Raw genomic sequence first — 22,493 nt, forward strand, 5'->3', positions numbered from 1 at the left:
GAAACCCTGCTTTTAAGTTTATGTTATGGATGACTGGGGGGATTGAATAAAGTTGCACTTTATGCACTTTTTCCAACATGTAAAATGAATCTTCACATTTCTATTCTTTCTTATATTGCTTATTTTATCTACTATTACTAGTGTTGAATATAAAATATGCACTCATTGACATTAATTAATTATTTTGTTTGAAGTGTTTTCTTGCCAGGGTTGAATGATTAAACAACATACAACATAAGTGATAAAAAAAAAGAAAACTTGCCATGAACTAGAAGTTTCTGGAATGATTTGGACTGAGAATTGAACTCTTAATTGTATATGTATTTATACCAGAAACATCCAGTACAGCCCTGTTAGTTTAGTTTGGTACACAGCAGCTTTTTGGGTGCAAGACGTTTGTAGGTTCTCTGCAATTTGCTAAGGGATATTTTCCAAATACTAATGGTGACTTGTGTATATGATTGAGCCTAGGTGTCAAAATTTGAACTAAACTGGAGAAAATTCTCATGCTCAGAGTTGTATGTTTAATTGTTATACCCTGAGAGAGATTCAAATCCATTAATAAAAACCCATATTAGGAACATTTGTAGCCATTTCTGACCCCAGTTTAATGCTCATCATCCCATTGTTGTCTTTTAGCCAACAGGACTAAATCTTTAAACGTTTAATTTTATTTAAATACTAAATTCGGAGTGCTAAATATATTATGTAGCTTTTGTCCTATTATAAGCTGAGGAAATGCGCCACTTAACTTTGATCTGTTCTTGTCACATGTTTCTGTTGTTGAACCATATCTATTTTAGGCTCTGTCTTCTCTTTGATCCTTTTTTCTGATTAAATTAAGATAATGTTGTCTCTCTGTTATGGTGGAGTTTCTAGAACCCCGTCCCGCTCTGCTCAACCGCTTCCTCATTAATAGCCTCCGTCTTGCTTCTCTTTTCTCATCGCTGTTGTCTTTTTTATTAGATTTGCTGCTATTTTTGCCATTCTTCTGATGATCTCTGTCTTCTTCAGGCTAATGTTGAACTTCAGCCAGAGCATAATTTTGGCATGACAGTGTCAGGAAGAACAAGAGGCCGGACCGGACTGAAGGTGGTTCTCAGAGTTTCTGACCCAAATGCTCAGCAGCTAGAGGGAAATGTTCTGGAGCTCAGAGATGAGATCCAGATCCAGGTATGGTAGCGACACATACGGGGGGTAATCTTGTGTAAGAACTGTTCATCTTTCATCTCAGCACCAGTATTATAAATAATTTAAACCTGTTTTATGCACCTCTCTGCTCGTCGCCACTATGCTCCCTGCTGCTTTATAATGTTGAAAGCTTTCTTTGTGACAGCAGAATATTGAAAATGCAGAGGTTTGAAGGATCTTTGAAGAGATAACACTGCAGATTAGTTGAAGCTGAATGCACCTGGCTTCCGGCTGTAATAAACCATGACATGTCACTTGTGCGGAAACATCAAAGGTCATCTAATAAGTTGAGTTTTAACGCTCTTCTTTAATCAAGGTCTATGACAAACTACACGTGCTTCATCCTCAAGTAGAAGCTGAGGAGATCCTGATGGCTCCAAACTCTGTCCTCAAGCTCCAAACTAACAGGTGAGTTATCTGTTCTTGTTGTACAGTGTATTTAGTCATTATTTATAAACATGAAACATGATGTGGTTGTTTTTTTCCTTTGTCTAACAGGGATGGTGTGGGTGTGCTCTCCTACCGGATGCTGGATTGCCCTGACCAGCTTGTTGTTGCTCAAGTTGACAATAAGGGCCTCCTCTCATCTGGTTCTCTCACCGGGATGTGTTCTCTACTGGTCACCTCACAGGAGATTTTTGGTGTCAATCAAACTCTCATCCTCACTGTGAAGGTCAGCTCAGTCAGTTGAACGAAATGATTTTAGGATTTTTGCTTTTGTAACCTCTAGCCTTTGGAGAGTAATTTTGAAATCCATCGAACTCCCTGCCAACAGTTCAACAAGGTTTTAAAGGCTTAAATTGATAAATTTTGATTTAAAATAAAACATTTTTTTAGAAATAAAAAAACCCAAAATAAATATTGTCCCAGAATCTATTGAGTTGATAATATTGTTCTTTTGAAGCCATTTTGAAGTAATGGCATTATAATGGAAGTGTGATTTTTAAAATTTCCAGCTCAAAACTGTGTCATAATAAATATTGTTATATTTGTGTTGAAAATATAACACAATGAACAAAAACGAAAGTTAACAAATTTATAAAAATCACACAACTTAAGCCAAGTTGTGTGTGATTATGATGTCTCCAAAAATAAAATTGTCATTCAAAACATCTTAATAAATAGAACAGAAGTTATGGAGCCCATTTTAATTAATCATGCAATTAATTAATTAATTGCTTATTGCCAGAGGCAACTTGCTTATTGCCAAGTTATAAGCAATAAGCATATGGGAGAACCATCATCTCCATGAGGCAGGGAAGCTTCATCATGGAGCCATCAATGTTATGGCTATTTTGATAATATAGAACATTAACAAATAATTTAAATACTGTGACATAAAAATGAAAAATTAATAATATAAAATCTACAGTACCTTCTTGCATAATGATGCTCGCTAACACAGCAAAGCAAACAACCCAACTAAAAATGATAGAATCTGAAATCTTGATCCCATTTGGGTAAAACTTTCCCACTTGCATGTGTGTCCAAAAGGAGAGCTCCTCCAGAAACCAACAACTTCCTGGGAAGAAGTTGTTAAGAGGGGCTGATCAACCAGTCAGATGCACATATGGCTGAATCATGTGTCCACTTGGTGCTCGTTAGCCGATAATAAAAATTTTATTTAATTTATTTTTTTCCCACTCCACTTTCTGTAAATAAACGGCCAGGAATGCAAATAATTTATCATTTATATTGAATATGATCTTATGCCAGCAGTTGCTACTTTATACTCAATTAATCAAGTAAAATATTCCCAACTTCTAAATTAGCAAAAATTAAATTTTAATTCAAGAGGTTCTGAGAATTAATACAGATATTTACAGGCATTCAGATATTTCTTTTGAGAGTAGCCTTTCGTGGTGAAGAAATTCATCTGTGTCAGATTCAGGATGGTAAGTGCTTTGGATAAAGGTTGTTTTGGCAAAATCAATGACTTTTTAAGTGACCTTGTAGATGTTAAAATGTAAGGGTAGCTCTATTATGTTTTTTAAATAAGTAGGTAAAAAATATTTTCTTTGTATTTTCTGTATTTAACTTGCAGATACTTTTTTGACTTTTTATTTAACACTAAATCTGTGCAGAATAGTTTCAGATAATCTTGTTGAATAATGCTAAAAACTGTTGAACAAGAATAAAAAAAAAATGAAACATTCACACTGCTGAGAAATATGAGCCTCTTGTCTATGTGGCTCCTCTTTTTGTTCCCAAGCTTTTGAAGTGACAGCTGACAGCTCCGACTGATTGCAACACCTCTTACTTGATTCCTCAGGTGGTTCCTGTGTCCTATGTCCGCTTCAGTGCCAGTCCAGTGCTGAACACCCTCACGAGAGAAGGCCTGAACGCCTTTCCTTTGGGAATCCTGCTCACTTTCACTGTCCACTTTCATGCTAGCACTGGAGAGGCCATGCACAGCTCAAACTCCCAGCTTACATTTTCTACAAGCAGGTCAGTCATCTCTTATCTTGACATCCCAAAGTAAAACTTTTTGACAGAGTTTGAAAAATCATCCCATTAATCTTGAAGCCAGAGAAAAATGATCCAAATGACAGTTTAAAGGTTGACACATTTAACTTTCCTTCTTCTGCTGGACACATAAATCAAGTCCTTTTTTAGAAATTGGCTTTCCAATGTTGTCTTTTTTTTTTCATTCTGCTTTCTGAGATGAACATTATTCTGCTTTTAATATCGTAAAGGACATGCACTGCTTTCATGTGGATCATGAAAGTAGTCTATGACCAGTACAGAACACAGGAGGGAGCAGTATTACTTGTAGTGTGTAGGGGAACGCATACTACAGAATCCCCATCCTGTAATCCTGCCCACTTGCAAAACAGGATGGGACAAAATATTGTTAAATGCTCTGTGACCTTAAGGCATGCAGCTTTTTACACCGACTCGATGCCAACTACAATGTTTTAATGAGGAGTCGGCAGTGCTTGTCTTTTGGAGTACATATACCTCTTGGTCTCTGTCATATTTTGTCATGTTGCAATCACAAACTGCATATTATTGTGTTTTTTTTTTTTTTTTTTTTTGTTTTGTTTTAATGACCAACACAAAGTAGGATAAAATTACAAATATTTAAATACTGTTGGATGAAATCAAGTGCAGTGAATTGCCTTTAGAAATCCCCTGATTAATAAATCGCCCACTTGCATTTGTATATTTAAATTTCCTGTATGCCTGTGGTGCAAAGACCTCAGAGGTTCGATCCAGAACTTACTTAACATGACAGATGAGTAGAGCATTAATTATAAAAGCAGCCTAAAGACCCATGGAAGCTCAGGAGAAGTTGCAGAGAGCCGCAGTTCAGGTGGATAATCTATTGACAGCACAGCTATTAGCTGTTTGTTCTACAAATCTGGCCTTTATTAAAGAATTTTAAAAGGAAGTTCATTGTGTTGCTCTGGTCTCCATGTTTCTGCCTACATGTCAAATGCTATTTGTTGTGGAAAACTAAGATTTCCACAATCAAGCTAAAAATTGACCAAATCTGGCCCTGCAGTACATATCTACTAATTGATTATTCATGTGAAGAAAAACTGTTTCAAACTGTTTCTGAGCTAAATTAGACGGCACACTGAAGAAAAAAGCAGCTTTACAGAACAGCTGGTCATTTACACTTCAATTATTTTTCTTCTGAGTAGATACTCTTACACTTTAGTCTCTTATATGTTCAGTCTGATAATACTTGCTAAGGTCACCTCAGAGTGTTTCAGCCGCCTCCTTGAGGAGTTGACATTAATTTTTCAAACTCGACTAGTAACCTCACCTCAGATTTTCTCCTGAGGAACGAACCTAAATTAATAGAGGCAGTGAACACAGAGTAGAGTTGCTGCTCTTTCACGGAGGTGACTCCCTCACCATCCTGCTCAGTAAATTGATACGTTGTTACACTGCTACATTGTTTTCCAGTCCATGAGATAATTTTAGACTTTAAAACTGTGTTTTTGGAAGCAGACCACATCACCCACAATGAGTAACCTAATAGGTTACACCCACATCCTAAAATAACTATTAGGAAGAACTAATAGGTTTCAGTATATGAGGTTTAAACACGTTTGCCTTTTTGAGAAATGAGACTTTCCAGATCAAAATAATAACAAATAGCTGGAAATATATGGAGTTGCATGCTTTTTACAACAAATTCATGTTCTTCTTGCTGAGTGCCTATCATTGTGGCTCTGTGCTTTCTCTCAGGGATGATCTGGTCCAGCTTGGAGTCGGCCCCACTAACCACTCAGTGACAGTGAGAACAGTCAATGTGGGTCTCACACTTCTGGCACTGTGGGATAATGAAAACATGGGCATGGCGGACTACGTTCCACTTCCTGTTGATCATGCTATCCATATGGATGAAACCAATAAACTCATTGTGGGTGATGTGGTCTGCTTCCAAGCCAAGTTAACAAACCCAGATGGTAAGTGTACCATAAATTTCTCCAAGACATTTGTATAAAATGTACCAACATAACATTTATTAACTCTGTCAGTATAGATTTATATTGCACACTTTTTTTTCTGTTGTGTTTGCAGTTTTCCCCACATCTTTTTTCTTCACCAGTTTTTTTTTTTCCAGCTACATAACTTAATATTTTGTGCATATCCCATAATGTATAGAATTGTTATTTAATACCTGATATGTGCAACAGATTATTTTATTATCTTTTCAGGAGCTCCTGGCACATGGAGTTCCTCTGCAGACGGTGTTCTCCAGGTGGACCCTAAAAGCGGAGCAGCTGTAGCCAGAGACTCTGGCATAGTGACTGTGTTCTACGAGATATCTGGTGTTTTGAAAACCTACAGAGAGGTAAATTATGTGTTTTATCTTTCATTAAGGCAGATTTGAGCAAATTGCACAACTCTAGCTTTCCTTTGGAGATTCATGAATCATCACACAATAATATAGTTTTAAAAAATAATGCACAGGTTTTAAGACCAATAAAGTTTATTCTTCATCTATTAAAGCAAAAAATATATATATATTTTCTTAACTCATACTGGACAAGAGTAATTGTGAAGACAACAATAATTTGCTGTGTCTTAGTTTTCAACCTTTACATTTAATTTTCCCGTGAATTCAATAGAACCAGCAATTTAAAACAAATGGAAATTAATAAAAACAAATACATTAGCAGAATGAGACATGGTGATACATTGTGTTGAGATTTTCTTAAAAAGCTCATGAGACTCAACTGAACAGTTTCTGTCAATGTTAGAAACGCAAGAGGTGGTTGAGCTGGTATTGCTCGTTGTAAAAAATATAAGAATTTTTGGTTATCATATCGACAAATTGAAATGAATGATATGTGAGGGTTCAAAATGCTGTCAGTATTTTCTGGGTTTATTTGTCGGTTCTACGAGAACATGACTCAACGTCAATGTGTTCAAAAATATGATCAAATGCAGTTGTATTCGTAGCTTAGTGATAAGAATCACGCTTTGTCACTGGTGTCCTGAAAAAGTCTCTTTGAAAATAACTTTTTATAAGGATCAGCATTTGTGTTTGTGGAGCTGAGGCTGCAGTGACAGCTGTACAGTTACCAAAAAAAAAGTAATGCATTTTTATCATTTTTATTGCCACAATAATGGCACAATATTTTGTGATAAAATTTTATTTTCACATCACCCACACCTACATTTTACATCCAGTAAAAGAGAAAAGGGATACAATATGCCTGTTTGTCAGCATATACCCACATTTTTTGCCATTGTGTTTCAACCTACTTGTTTTTGCACCCCTCAATTAACTATTTCATACCTTTGTACTTAATCATTGTTCATCAGTGCTTTTCTCTTAATAGTAAAGTATTAAAATGAATAATTAATAAAAAAAAATAATAGACTTAGAAAAATAAAACAAAAACCTCCGAATTTTTCATCTTTAATAATAATGAAAAAAGAAAAAATTGTGCTTGAGGAGTTATAAACAAATTGGACACCTCACACCAGGTTTTTGTGACTGAAACTGGAATTGGTTTGGCAGGAGATCCAAACAGAAATTTAATTTTATGTATCAAACTACAACAAAACCCAGAACAATATATTATTAGTTCAACTCCAGGGGGAAAATGCTTAAGTTGTACATTTTTTTTCTAGTCGACAGAAAAAACGACGTCTCTCTAGGTCATGGTTGAACCCACTTTTGAGCCGTGGAGATTAAGACTCAACAGAGTGTACACAATGGAAAAACTAATGTTTACTTAAAGATGAATTTGGCTTTGTGGGTGTCTTTTTAACATGCTTTGCGTGGTCAAACACAAAGCAGATTGAAACATTTGGTGAGGATAAGTATTGACGACTTTGTAGTAATAAGTAAAATGCCAATGCACGATCATGTTGGTGTCTTTTTTTTGCTAGTTTTTTCTATATTTTCCCATCATTATTGCAGTTATTTCTGTACAGCAGATGCAAATGTAAGTCTCACATATATTCTTAATTTTAAATATATATTTTTGGAGGACTTTATTTTGAACGCTATGTCCACTGACTCTTAAATAAGTAAAAAAATAAGTAAAGATCTACGTTTTTAGGAGTCACAAAACCAAATATATCACAGCACAGCAGATAAATAAAAACAAATTATAGGCTATTCAAAGACTGTCTGAGCCGCCCAGTACAAATTTTTGTTTTTCTATGGTTCACGGCCCTTTTTCTCTCCTGACCTCAAAGTGTAAGTGTGATCAAAGCTACAAAAATATAAAATGGGAAAGCAAGGGAATGAGCTTCTCCTTTCCAAACACAAACATTGAAAATCTTCCAGTTTAACTTTATTTTCTGTGTTTGTTACTCTGTAGATAATTGTGGAAGCGCCTACTACAACAGCTGCTATGGCTCAACCTTCACCTGTCAGGTCTGGAAAGGAGACAAAAGTTCTGCTTACTACCAGAGAGAAAGGAACTAACCTCATCGGTAAAGATATTTAAAGCAGTTATCTGTTTTAGAATGATTTTAAAGAAAATGGTGATCAAGATGAATTTACTACTGAAATGTTTCTGGATTTAGCTACTTTGTTTTATAGTCAATCGAAATGTTCCGTTATGTTTTAGCTTTGGCTACATAAAAATAAACTGTGTGAAGCGCAAATAAGCTAAAATGTTTTAGCCAAGCTAGAATCTAGAAACAGTCACCTTCTATAAAGTAATAAATAGAAAACAGTTTAACCATTTTTTATTTTTATGTATTTGTTTTAAAAGTAAGTTTTAGCTTTCCGTTCTGTTTTACCCTGCAGGAACTTGTTCGCCCACCCAGATAGCAGCTATTGCAAAGCTTGAGCCAGAGAAATCTGTCAGCTGCCTTCTCAGCTTCACCAGCGACACTATCGACTTCTCTACCAACGATGTGCTCAAAACACACACGAGCTTTGACTCCAGTATTGGTAAGACTCATCTGAATTCAGGTCACAAAGTAGGTTCATGACTAAAGATGCTTCTAAGCACATTTTTTTCTTGTGTTATTGTACAAATAAACAATTTTCTGATGCATTTGAGGTTAATGGCCTTTGTTGGATTAAATTACAGAAAGTTCACATGTCTGATACTAATTTTGGTGATGCTTTTGTTTTTTCTTTGGCCACTTAACACCCATAATTTGGTTTTTACAGCACTTTTTTGTTTTTAGAAACTTTTGGACCTAACCACATCACTCACTTTTGCAGCAGATCAGAAAATCTATTCACAAGACCATAATGTCACGTTAACCTCTTACAATTGCCCGTTCTGCTCCGTTCACATTCATTTCTTGTGTTTTTTCTGGTGTTCTGTTCTAAAACATAGAAATGGTACATTTAAATCTAACTTTAGCAGTGTTAATGTCTATGCACTTTATGAGAACGGGAAAATACTGTTTACAAGGGCTTAATCAATACCTGCATTGCCCAAGGAATGAATTTAACAGAGGCCATAAAAGGTGTCCAAGTGATGTATCGAACTGAGGAGAGTCCATGTTGCTTGAAAGCGCTGATGTAATTGTGTTTGGGGTTTGGGACTCACCCTTGTTGCTTGTTTATCACTGTTGGATCCATTGGGTGTGTACCACTGAATAATACTGTGGCTTTCTTTCTACTGACTTTCTAAATGTACCATTTGATTGTGAACCTGAGGTTAAAGGTCAAAACTCCAGGAACTCTAGAACAAACTACAGAGTTTAGTTTGTCAGTAAATCTTTTCATGTCACAAGTTTACATTGTTATGCTGTTTCTTTGACTTTTATAACATTGAAATGTGCAAGCTTGGTAAGATTATGAAAGGGAATGAAAATGATGGATGATTAGAAAAACATAAAGCAAACTGTGCTAAGCATCGTTATTCCTTCTCCCTGAGTCAGGACCATTATTCTTTGCAATCAGTTCCAGCTCTGTCCAACTACGGTAGATTGAGACGAAATGTGAACTTAGTTTTACCATATATTCTCAATTAGATTTTGATATAGACTTTAACTAGGCCCTTTTAACACATTAATATGTTTTAGTCTGAAGTCTTTTTGCAGACTCGAACACTTTTCATTCTTCCAGTTGCTATGCATTTAGCTCCATTTTTGTTCCAACACAGCTGAGTCATTTTTTATTTATTTTTTTTGCCAAACGTGATGGCATGCTGAAGAATAATTCAGTGATTTTTTTTTTATCCAGCTGTGTTGGAGCAGGGATGCAGTAGATCCAGTAGTTTGTAGTGTCACCATGCTTTTTCAGTTTGCATATGATTGAACAGTTTTCCATGAGATTTTGAAAACTTGGGATTATGTTGTTTTTTTTTATCCCTGCCCTGCTGGCTGTGTTGCTTAATTTTCATATTGCTGCTTGTTCACTCATGTCCTCTAATAAACTGATGCCTTCATAGAATGCCAAATATATGCTGAGATAAAATTCTACTTCGATGGGCTTTGATTTTTTTTATTTTTTTTTATTAGGTGACTTCTGAAGGCTCAAGTTGCAATGGGTTTTATTTAGGGGCATCAAATGATAGATGACTGAATATAAATGTGTTAACTTGCTACAAAAAATAAAACTATGTTAATTTCCCTCTACTACAGAATCATGTGCTACTTTGTATCTGTCTATCATAAAATAACAATAAAATAAAAATTTTAAAGTGATAAAATGTGGGGGAAAAAGTTTGTGGTATGACTAGTAGTTGAGCCCTTGTTCCTGTTTTTGCTCCAGGTCTCTACACATGCACAATGACCCTGCAGCCCACGACTAATCAACAGATCCGTGTGCTTAGCGTGTCCATGACCAACCTGTTGGTGAAAGCTGGCCTGGTTGGCAGCTTTTTCACCGGAGAGCAGGTCAGCACCCAGCTGCCCATCGAGCCAGGGCTTTACTCAGACCAGACTGAGCTGCTGCTCTCCAACCTGCACCCATCTGCTGAGTTCACAATTTACGGCCCCCCCGCTCTTCTGTCTACCATCGAGGTCAGGAGTGGTTTGGGAAATATGTACCACAAATATGTTCCACAATATTACTCTATGTCGACAGGCAGCTGTGAGTAAACACATTTTGTTGTCTTTAGGTGACGTCCACTTCTCCCAGTCTTGCCGTCTATGAGAAGGAGGTCCAGCAAGGATTCCCCAGTTATACGAAGTACATTGTTAACGCTGTGGACCCACATTCAGCAGTTTCAGCTTCTGTCGACATAAGCAGTGCTTCTTCTGGTCAGAGTTTGGTCATCCCTGTCAGTTTCATTCATGTTAATGATCCCAACGCTGCCAAGCAAGGTCAGTCACTGTTTCTGTGCAAATGTTAATCTGCTGAGCAACAAGCCAAGGGATGTACTTTTTCCTCTTTTTTTGGCAGCTCTCAGGAAATATAGCAGACATACAATCTTACAGAGCTGTATACAAAATTTGATCAGTTATTAAATTTTGACTTGATGTACTGTAGGTTATTGCTTTTTCCAAGTTGAGGTTTTGGAAAAAGGTGCAGCCTCACTCACTTACTGCTATTTGTTTTTTTTGTTGTTGTTGTGGTATCTTTTTTTTTATTTATTTTAATTTTTTTTACTATTCCACAACCATTAAAAAAGACATATTTTCTTAACCCATTAAGTAAGTTAAGCATAAGTTATTCTGAGTAAGAAGTTGTTTTAAATTGATCTATGGTAAACAAGGACATATTGATGCATTTTGTCAGTGATAATAAATGCAGGAGCAGAAATTTCACACACCTAGAGCATTTTAACAAACTTCAGTGCAATTTCCTAGAATAAGTTAATGTTTGTGTGATGTTCTCAACTCTTCATCAAAGCTTTTGACTCTCTTCTCTGCTTCCTTTCTGCAGCAGCTTCTCCTAGTTTCATAGAGGATAACTCCTTCCACAGCTTCATAAACTGCTACCAGATGATGTTCTGCACCTTGTTCGCTCTGCTGGCGGGCACAGCTATCATCATCATTGGTGGGTCACCTCACTTTTTTGCTTCCAAAATATTGATTTTTGTAGGTGGAGGAACTTTTGACAAAGTCAAATAGTTAAAGTTTTGTGGTATTTTAGTCCATAGTCAAAGAATTCTACAGAATAAGACTTGATGATGCGTTCAGTGTCTAATCTGGACGGCTAGTTTTAGCTACATCAAATATTAGAGGAAAATAATCTAAATTTAATTGGGAAAAGGCAAGTCAGAGAAATGGCTGCTTCAAAGGGTCGATTTTAGTGAAAATCAAGTTAAAGGTGTTCATAATCCTTGTACGCTGCCTGCCTTCTGTGGGATATCTCTATCAATCAGATCTTCATTAGCTGGTTGGCTGAAGGATTGGATCTATATCAGACTGTTGATTCACTCAGACATCCCTCCTCTTCATCTGGAAAGGCTATGTGGCTGCTTGGCACAATGTTTCAGATTGTTTTGCCTCTAAATGATAAAATGTCTGTAAATGTTGATGTATGTGTCTCAATGTGAGTACAAGATGCTTCTCCATCAGGCTCTTGTTTTTTTTTCATACTCTGTTGGCAAAGACAAAATCAAAATGTGCCAGTTTTATTGGCAGCAGCACATCCATTAACAGAAGTACATCAGCGATACACACAAGGTTCTGCTCAGGGTCACCTTCTCTCTTTGTCCTATTATTTTGTTAGAAACTTCATCAAATGCTCCAGAGATCAGTAGTTCAGTTTTTTGTGGAACATTTTTGTATGGCTTTCTGTCGACCTTTGGAAAACAGAAAATTGTAATGTTATTTATGACTTCTGCAATTCTATAAAATGGAAATAACTCACCTTAATCCCTCTTTTCCTTCATCGCAATGACCCCAATATTCTCAATGAGCTTTAGCACAGCAGTCATTAGGATTTGGATCAGGTTTGGCTATGAAAGTTGATCATAGTCTGGCCAATTATTATTTAAAGAAATGTCCCTGCACTAAATTTTACATCCAAGCAGTTTTAGTTTTTTCAATGTTGCACACACTGATACGAGTTTCCTGTTGGTACCTGGAATATGAAATCTGAGGATATGTTTGCTTTAACAGTTCTGTCAAAAGAACCATTTAAATCTCATTCTGACCACATATTAAATGTGGAAAATAAAAAATAAATCCAGATCTTTCTTTTAAAAATAGAAATAATTAAATGATATTTAAATGTTCATTTGCTTGAAAAGTACTGTATCGATTTGAAATATAAACCTGTCATTAAAACCTATTTAACTTTGTAGTTCTTTGTTATCCCATTTGGCGTGAAAAATGTTTTTGCTACGTTGTTCAAATAACTTTAATTGGTTTTATTTTATTTTATTATTATTTTTTTTTTACTTAATGTATATTTTTAGCTATATTTTATTATGCATTATTTTCATCATAAAGCCATTGTGTGTGGTTTGGATTAAATCCAACTAAAAATATAACAAACTAAGGACTTTCTGCTATGCAGTTTTTCTATACTTTAGTTCATTACTGAAAATCTCTCAGCATTTTCTCTTTAATGTTGTTTGTTTGTTTTTTGGTTTTGATTTTTTCTTTTTGTCTTTTTTTTTTTTTTTTTTTTACTTGAATGTAAAACTGTGGGAATGAAAACTTCCCGATATTTTTCCCTATTAGTTGCTTACATTCAATAATTTCTTTTTCATTCTCAGACTGGTATGTTGCATATCTTGAATGTGTATTTTGCCCTGAATGCATAGAACTTTAGAAAAGCTGCGGCATCACTTTTCATGTAAACTCACCCTGTTTGAAAAAACTGAAATAATTTTAATGTCTTTTTTTTCCCTGGCAGTCCTGCACTCTTTGTTGTCTCCAAAGGAGCAGTCGTATCACCCGGCTTTCATCCAGAGAACACCGCCACCCCTTACTGGTATGACACACACAATGTGAAGCAAACCTCTGCAAAATTACCTAAGAGCAAATCCATTCCGGTGAATCCACCATGAAACAGCAGTTCATTTTTCTCGATTCATTGGTGAGAAATGTGAATTCACTCTAAAGCTTTTCCACATCGTTATGGGCAAAATTAGAGATTTTCGGGGACATTGGTAGTTAATAGATTTGTGAAAAGGAAATATTATTTTTCTCTGAAAAGCAATGCAGTCACTGCATTGCTTTTCAGAGAAATCCTATGCCTTATTACATTAGTTTAGATCAGCAAAATAACAATATCAAGATTATGTCCTCATTTTTGTTTCAAAGTACTTCTCTCTCACATTAATTTTTAACAAAGAAAACTGCCACCATGTGTTTACAGCTTGTGCTGTGTTTACAGCATTTGGTTTAAATTAACCAAGTGGAAGCTTTCCATTTGGTTAATTTAACGAACAGAAACAAAACAAATCAAATTCTTTTTCCTTATTTATACGGCTGCTGGTCACCAGGCAGAGCTGATCGAAAAGATATTGGCTAATTGTGATCACTAACTAATTGATTGGCTCCTGAGTTTGTTCAAATGCTTTGCACCAACAAGCAAGCAAAAGGAGTTTCAGCCAAGCTGGTGACTCTTTCATAGAAACTGACAGGTAACATGAGACATGCAGCTGCGTTTCATCCGGTGGAATGGGATATAGGTGCAGTGTATTATTTGAATCAGTTGTAAAGTATAAAATAGTTACTTCACAGCAGTTCAACAGGCTTATCTATAGTATGTTCCAGGTATACATATGTGTGTTTTTGCAATTGGAGTTGTTCTTTTTCAGACAGACTTTGATTTGCTGGCTGATGGCGTGCTATGGTTGACTGTCCCACAGGTGGAAGAACAGGATTTCTGTTTATCTTTTTGGCAGAATAGTTCCTTCTCAGCCTGTATTTGTTGATGTTTTTATAAAATAAATGGAGTCCAAGTGTTTTCCAGTGGCTGCAGCTTGCAGTACAACCTTGCGTATGTGGATCAAGAAGAAATTAATTTGCTAGAAAAGAAGCATCTCAAACCGGATCATCTCAATAAATTATAATATGACTGACTTTTTGTTTTCAGTTATTTGATTCAAAAAGAGAAACATGTCATAAAAAATTGTTGAATATAGTTTGAAGTGTTGATCTCACTTAATATTAATGATTGCGGCTTACAGCAAATGAAATCAGCAAAAATAAGTTTATCAAAAAATAGAAAATTGCATTAGACAAAATAAAACGTCATTGACCTACTGAAGTCCACATACTTCATAATATGTGTTTGGGACTTTTGCTTTACCTGAATTGGCATGTTTGTATTTACTCAAATTACCAATGAGTGTGGAAACTTCACTCTGGACCTCAGTCAGGTTGGATTGTGTTCCTCTACATGTTCCTTCAGACTTTGACTTCTGAGGATATTGTGGATATTGTTTGGTGAAAGAAAAGCAGTGTTTTCTTTCATTTGAAAGCAGGATTTTGGGCCACTGAGCAACAGTCCCATTCTTTTATTCCTTTAACCCAGATGAGCAGCTTCTGAGGTTGTAGTTGTGATTGCAGTTGCATGTCAGCGTGTGATGTCTCTTGCAGCACTGATCCCAGTTTATTGGAACCTCTCAAGGATGTGGTTATTCTTAATGCTTGTGCATCATTTTGTACTGATTTTTTTTCCTTCCACTGAACTTTCATTAATATACTTTGATGCAGTATTCTAAAGTGGCTTCACTTTCATGTGCAGGGTGTCAGTGACTGCTGGGTAAGTATCAAGTCAGCAGTTTCCAATAAGCCATGACATTTAAATTGGTCTTTTGTAATATTTTTAATTTTTTTTCTAAAACCATACTCATTAAAATGCTCCAGGGGAAAAAAAATCATTCTGTATAATAAATATGTTTTGATGTGTTATATATGCCATCCTTCTGTATTTTAATTGTCCAACTTTGCTCTCTTATGTGACTGTCACCCACCTGTAGCTGATGATTTTTGTCTAACAGAACCTGCTCCTCTGTGTTTTGTATACTTCATCAAGTTTGTTTGTCTGACTCTTTCAGGTCTCGACTCGCCCATAGCAAATTCTTTCAACCGCATGACTCCGAGAGTTAGTCCAAACGGCACGTACAGATCGCAGCTCTATTCTCCAGATTACAAGTCCTGATTGGGAGCCGTGTTTGCGTCCTCTGTTCTTCGACACGACACCTCGGGTCATTAATATATGAAGAATGTGCCTCTAACCCTCAGCAGGAAAGCTGAGGGATGCTGCAGAAGATCTGCCTTCAAATTTTGGTACAGAAACTTAAAAAAAATATATATATATATATAAATATCATTTAAAATTAATGCAGAAAGATTGCAAGGCTCTGTCTGTTTCTTGGTATGTTTTCTGTGAAGTGTGATGTGGGGTTTGTATATGAAGAGCGGGTGGTGTAGAAATGATTCTGTTTTGTTGTGTTTCGCCTCTTCATTAATGACTGAAGTATTTGCAAAATGCTCTAACACCAAATCATTTGTTTGAGCTTGAAAAGATGTATATTGTGTTTGGTGTTAACTTGTGTGCCACTTATATTTAACTCAGGAAAACAACCCTATAGATAATTGGAACCTGATATTTTTCAAGAACAAAATGACCTCTGTTGGTTGGAGCTTTGATAACCGCCGTTCACTGAATCCGTCCTGAAAGGTGCCGAACCCTCCAAATGTGTTGAACACCAACTAAGTTGGTCTAATTTCTGTCTTGGGCATTTTTAATTATTATTTAACTGTTCAAATGTTTGAGCCTCAATGAAAGCAGCTCTTAATTATAATTATTATTATTTTTTTTTATGTGAAACAGTTGCAAATGTGAAGCATCATTCATTTTATCTGCAGTAGATGTGTCTTTATAAAAGCACTCAAATGTGACATGGCCTCATGTTGGAAAAAAACAAATGTTTTTTTTTTGGTTTTTTTTCCAGCTTTTCAAGAACGACTTACAACACTGTTGAAATGCTGATTTATTAAAGTGCAACTTGGTTTTTATGTGACATATTTTGGCATTTGATTATTATTGGCAAAAGATTATATTTGTTTTCTTATATCTGATTGATGTTTTGCCTTACATTTAACTCTGAACAGCTTTTTGGCACATGATTGAAATGATCTTGTTTGCTTCTGTGAGAATGTGCTTGTTTTGGCTAATTAAAGATTTTACTTTTTATGTCAGGAGTTTGACTCATCAAATTTCTCTACAGTTTAGCTTTTCTTCACAGATTTTTTTCCAGCCAGATCTCTGGATTAAATGACAAATATTTTTACCTCAGTTCTGTTAAATTGAAGAAACAGAGACTTAACAGAACTGTGGTAAAAATATTTGTCATTTAATCCAGATGTCAGAGGGTTAGCTGAGAAAGTCGGTTTCTTAGACAATTCTAATACATGATGCCAGAAAAAAAGGATATTGTTTAGCAATGTTTTCGGAAAACTTACATTTATACTTATGCCAGTGGTTGCATACATCGTAATAATTCCAATTCATTTGTAATCTGGATTATGTTAATTGTTTGTTTCTGTATATAAACTGAATATGTTTTCTTAAAGTGCCTTGAGCTGTTTGCGGTGAATTGCCGCTGTTTGGATAAATTGAACTGGTATCTATAAATCTTTATATTTATGCAAAAACAAACCTCCAGAGAAGGAACGCTTTTTGTCACCCAGGTTCTGTGATACCCTTTGGCCAGTGATCCAGTCTGTCTCCCATTTTTCAGTGACTTTCCCCAGAACTGCTGTGGTGTTAGTCACCAGGCTCATTTGTATGCCCGCAGCAGCAGCCTGTGTCAAAAACCGCTTCACAATCTCATGTAGGTGAGCACACTGTACACTACGATATGATATGGAAGGCAGCATAACATCAAATGGGGTTCACTTAAGCTGTGCAGCTGTCAAAGTGGCTTATTTTGGATGTGTTTTTTTTTGTTGTTGTTTTTATTTCATGCATATTTTCACCTTTTAGCTGTTTGGGGAGTTGAAAGGTTGTTGCTCTGAAAGAAATGTATAGATAAGACAAATCCTATAGGATTGATTTGGTGAAATAGTTTCTGACTGAAATTTCCAATTTACGCATGAAACAGTGAAATATTGTTAGAAAGATGTTTCATAAGAAATATTTGAATCTTTTCTCTTATTTTCTGATTTATCTAACTGTGTACACTCTAAATAATACAGCTTTAGGTTTGTGATTATTTACACTATTTTCAGATTGTTGGGCAAATTGATCAGATGCACAATGACTAAAGTTGTATTTAGTTACCCTATGTAACTCAGTACTTTTGCTTTGACCAAAAAAAAACAAAATTCCACCCAACTTATTGCAGTAAAGTTAGAAGATGATGTGGAGCTGAAAATGCTCTGTCAATTAAATCTGCAAACTGCTTTCCAGAAGTTAAATAATTTTGTTTGAAATTGTGACCTTTATAAATATACAGCTATTTTTGATTTGCGTCCAAAACTGCTGGTATGATCATCAAGGTTAGACGTTCTGTTACTGTACAAAAATGCTTTGGGTTATCGAGGAGTGTCATTCTAAAAAGTTCTCCTAATATCGCAGAGCTGGCCTAAAGAAAACATAAAGAAAAAACTACATTTTTGCAGTAAGTGCAAGAAGGGACAATTTGAATGCTCCTTCTGATTTCATGAGACAACTAGAAAATAACTTGTCTGTAGAGAAAAAAAGTCAAATGGGAAACATGATGAACCAAATCATTTGTGCTCATTACAGTTACTTTTCACCAAGCAGAGTGGGTTTCTATTCAGTCCTGCCTCCAAATACCTTCATAAAAAGAGTGGGCTGAAAATGTCAGCAATTTCTTACATGCAGTAAACAAACTGAGGAGGATCAGTGTATTTCCCACCATGTTGGATCAATGTGCCACAAGGCTAAAGTGATTGGAAATGTGAGTCACAGATCCCAATATCGAATTTTAAACTCATGGTCAGGAAAGTCCACTGATCTTTAACCTATTTAAGAAAATGTAGGAGCATAAATAGAAGAGAAGAAAACTGTGGTCCACTGAAGGCATTAATAGGATGAGAATGAATCAATATCCATTAGGATTTGTCCCAGAAGCTGATATGAAGCATGTGGGTCAGCACTGTAAATACTGACTCCAATGAGTGTCTGTAATTTTTTTTCTTACATATCAATGAAATTCTTTAATGTATAAAAGAAACACTAAATAATACAAAAGCTGTTTCACTGCTCCTCACATTGTGCTGAAAACGTTCCTTAATTGAAATCTGTTAAGTTTTAACTGTGTCTTTTGATATCAGGTGAACCACAGACGACCCGACCTACGTAAACTCATCCAAACAATTTGGACTATGGTGTTTGCAGTTTCTCCCACATGCATGCCTGCAAGCTGTTTATAAAGCTCTAGAGGGCCTCATTGGAGCCCTGACTGTTGGTCTTCTGCACAAACAAGTAAACAAGTGAATTGTGCAAAGAAGCAAACAAACCAGCTCACCGGCTGCCCGACTAATTCAGCAGATGGCTATTGGAGACATTTGTTGCAAACCAGTTTTAATTAACTGCCCCCTTCAGTTAAAATGGGATGAAACGCAAAAGTGAAAATGACTTGTTTTTCTCATCAATAGGTAGTGGCATGTAGGTTTTCAGAGTGACTGCACTTTCTAAATGATTAAAGCAGTTACGGAGGCTTAAATGACACTCAATTTATTCTTCCCATTAAAGCATGCGGACCGCTCCAGCCCCTGATGTCAGCCTGCCGCACTGATCCTGCAGTGAAGGGAAACTGTTCCACATGGCTTACTGTGCTGTCAGTGGAGGTGATCAATGAGGGCCTAACTGAGTGAACCTGACCAGCCGGGTTAGCCTGCTTCTGCTGGACTTCTGAAAGAAGCTTAGATATTAATAAAACAAACACTTTTTGTGACACTTACCAATGTCCGTTTGTTGCTTTTTTCAAATCACACTTAAATGCAGTCAAAAATTAGATACTAATAACAAACTTGACCCTACGTGAAGCAGTTATTAGCCCCTAAACCAATTTACCGATTGTCCAGTCCTTGGCAGCAAAGAGAAATGCTGTCAACCACGAGTCTACAGAATCCCTGAGGAACTTTGATCCACTCTACTTGAAAGAATTGTTTTAATTCAGCCGTACTGGAGTTTTGGGGTATAGAATGCCTAGTAAGAATCATACCTCAGCATCATATCAGATTTGAATACTTACTATGTACTTGATGAGTACAAAACTCTTTTTTTCTATTTTCCAGGAATGTAAATTGGAGTGTGCTTTGCTTCTTTGGGATTTTTTCCGAGTGATGTACATCATTTGCCAATCATTCTGAGTGAATCCATGACAAATGCCATCACCGTATTTCACTGTTAAATTCTGCTATTTTATTGAAACGTCATACTTGTTTAATGATGACTTTCTAACATAAATCCAGGTTACTTGAATGTTATTTTTGTCATCTCATAAAGAAATAAGTTGTTATCTGTATTTTGCATTGAATTAAATTTGTTTTAGTCTGATAGAAAGTTTCTCAGGTGGTCTCAGATATTTTGGTGAGAAAAACACCAAAACAGAAGAAATCTGCCCCGGGGCAAATACTTTTCCACCAACACTTTTAAACGATGTTTGGGAACGTTTGGGAATGGATAAAAAAAAAAAAAAAGAAGGCAGTGTGTTTCCCCAGAGTAAGAGCTGCCAGGGTGAGGAGAAAATTGCTGAAGAGGATTTTTTTTTCTCATACATTTCACACAAATCAATTTAAACCTAATCAAGCTTTGTGTAAATTACCGCTGTATAGGACTGATGCTGTGGCACAACTGAGGAAAGTCAATGACACGTTTTGTTTTGCTATTAAACATTTTAATCCTGGATTTCATAAATATTAAGGACACAGAGTACACGGCTTATTACATTCTTGGTGTTGCAGATTCAGTGAACCATAGACTCACATTTACAACTGGGAAACTTACCGGAAAGTTTTCCAGTCTGACCTTTGACAATGAAATTTTGCTGACAGAAACCTGCTCTCATTTTTGGCATTTTAGCTGTGAGCCAAAAATGTGAGAGAACAAGACAATATTAATGATGAGCAACATAGTGTTTCAAAGTGACTTTTTTATAGCAACTTCTTAAAGTTGCTATAAATTAAACGTCTGTAGAACCTGCTGAGCCATGTGGTTTCATGGTGTTATATGTGCAATGCTCTGAACGTTTTTACATTTTGTCCTGCTACAGTTATGAGCCGTGATTTATTTCCTTTGGATTCTTCGTGACTAACAAAGTAATCCAGAATGAAAGGAATGAATGTTAAAAATGTTTTTACAAATCAAAATGCAAGATCCAGTTGCCTTCAAAAAGTATTTGACGACGAGGGAAACGAAAGAGAGCAGCCCGCAACATGGAAATATGGAGAAGTTTAAACTCAACTTTGAAGTCATGTGTTGTGAGAAAATGACACAAAGCATGTACTATTTACTCCGAGTACAACTTCCTCACTTTGAAACCCGGTATTGGAAGTATCATGCTTTGGGGGGGCTTTTATATTTTAGGGACTCGTTGGACCAAAATCAAATTGAGAATTTGTGGCAAAACTTTAAAATGGCTGCTTGACTGTGGTTGAGTTTAGAGTTGATGGCAAAAGATGTGATCTGATGGTGGAATCTTAGATCAGAAATAGATTGTCAGAATCACAGGATTATTATTTCATATGATGTTTTTTGGCTTTTCTTTGATTCTCTTTTCTGTGTTTATGCTTTTTTTTTTTTAAAAAAAAACAACAACATAGTTTTGGTATTTTTGGTCAAAGAGGGTTTATGATGCAATTTTGTGCATTTAAATGTTTGTTGATTTCCTGTTTTCATCGACTAAAGCAATCCTGGTGTTTTTAAAAATGTAAGCTTTTTGTTTTTAGTGGTTTTTGCACTCTTCTTTCTCTTGTGTTCTGTAAAATGTTTCCGTTTTTGCTGTGCAAAATGTAATTGTGAAATTATCAACACTTTGCTCTCAGAGCCTAAAAATTTGATTCCATTTTTTGTTTACAACATTTCTGTATTTTTAGCCACCCCCCTAGGACCACTTCACATTCGCTGCTAATAGCTTTTCCTACTTCATCTGCATGCCATGTTCCCATTTGGTTGCTGCCACTCCCCCTCCACAATAAAGCTCAGATTTCTCTGATCATATAAACACAGCCCTCAGGTGAAACGGCATGAAGACAAAGCATCCAGTTTCATGGACAAAGCACTCATCGTTCCCACTTTCACTTCAGCCCAGGCCAGGAACTGCAGCATTTCAAAAGGGCCTTGAAAAATGAATCAAAGAAAATGAGAGAAGAGAGAGAACTAGAGCAGCAAAGTTTTTCATTACTACTCTTCAGAGCAGATGTATGTTGCTTGATAAAATAAGTCCCAGTGACTGAGTTTGGTCATGTGCTGCAGCGTCAGCATTATTAACCCTGAGCATCCGAGGCTGCAGCCCTGAACATCGTCTGACCCATGTATTAAATATTTAAAAAATAACGAGGAAATGTCTGATATGCTATTATTATTATTATTATTATTACTTCAAGTTAAATGTATATTTACTTCATTCTACATGCACCGTAAAAAGCTGAAACTGCCTCCTATAGTTTAGTTCTGGAAACTCTCAGTAACAGGTCGCTAATGGCAGAATGTCATTCCCACCTCCTGTTGAATAAAAACTGGCTTGAGAAAGCAACATTTTTGCAAAATTTTTGAAAATAGGTGCAAAAGGAACATAAATTTAGCCAAACAAAGAACCGATTAAAAGAAACTACGTATTTTCCTGGGACGAATGGCAACATGTCCAGCAAGAGCAAAATCAAAGGCTTGTTGATACTTTGCAAAAGCTTGTACTTTGCATCCGACTTGCTAAATATGTAGCCAATTATTAATGCTGGTACATATTTCAGCATATTTTATTTGATCAACTGTTCAGGTTCATCATTAAACTCCCTCAAATTAT

At 36.0% G+C, this 22,493-nt stretch overlaps 1 protein-coding gene across 4 annotated transcripts in view; it reads left to right on the top strand.

The window, feature by feature from the left end:
- The window catches only part of nup210 (nucleoporin 210), a 31,048-nt gene extending 14,355 nt beyond the window's left edge, over positions 1-16,693 (top strand). For 2 of the 4 annotated variants that reach the window (XM_055046413.1, XM_055046416.1), the window contains exons 28-40: positions 1,015-1,173; positions 1,508-1,599; positions 1,690-1,864; positions 3,464-3,639; positions 5,395-5,615; positions 5,868-6,004; positions 7,992-8,106; positions 8,426-8,572; positions 10,355-10,605; positions 10,704-10,908; positions 11,471-11,584; positions 13,397-13,474; positions 15,552-16,693. In XM_055046413.1, coding sequence (XP_054902388.1) covers positions 1,015-1,173; positions 1,508-1,599; positions 1,690-1,864; positions 3,464-3,639; positions 5,395-5,615; positions 5,868-6,004; positions 7,992-8,106; positions 8,426-8,572; positions 10,355-10,605; positions 10,704-10,908; positions 11,471-11,584; positions 13,397-13,474; positions 15,552-15,655 — 1,974 coding nt within the window. In that variant the 3' untranslated portion in view covers positions 15,656-16,693. The remainder of the gene's footprint in view (positions 1-1,014; positions 1,174-1,507; positions 1,600-1,689; positions 1,865-3,463; positions 3,640-5,394; positions 5,616-5,867; positions 6,005-7,991; positions 8,107-8,425; positions 8,573-10,354; positions 10,606-10,703; positions 10,909-11,470; positions 11,585-13,396; positions 13,475-15,551) is intronic. The other 2 variants (XM_055046414.1, XM_055046417.1) reach the window with 1 other exon arrangement.
- Positions 16,694-22,493: the final 5,800 nt, after the last annotated feature.

This window comes from Poeciliopsis prolifica, unplaced genomic scaffold, assembly GCF_027474105.1.
Source record: "Poeciliopsis prolifica strain line A6 unplaced genomic scaffold, Auburn_PproV2 SCAFFOLD023, whole genome shotgun sequence".
NCBI classification, from domain to species: domain Eukaryota; kingdom Metazoa; phylum Chordata; class Actinopteri; order Cyprinodontiformes; family Poeciliidae; genus Poeciliopsis; species Poeciliopsis prolifica.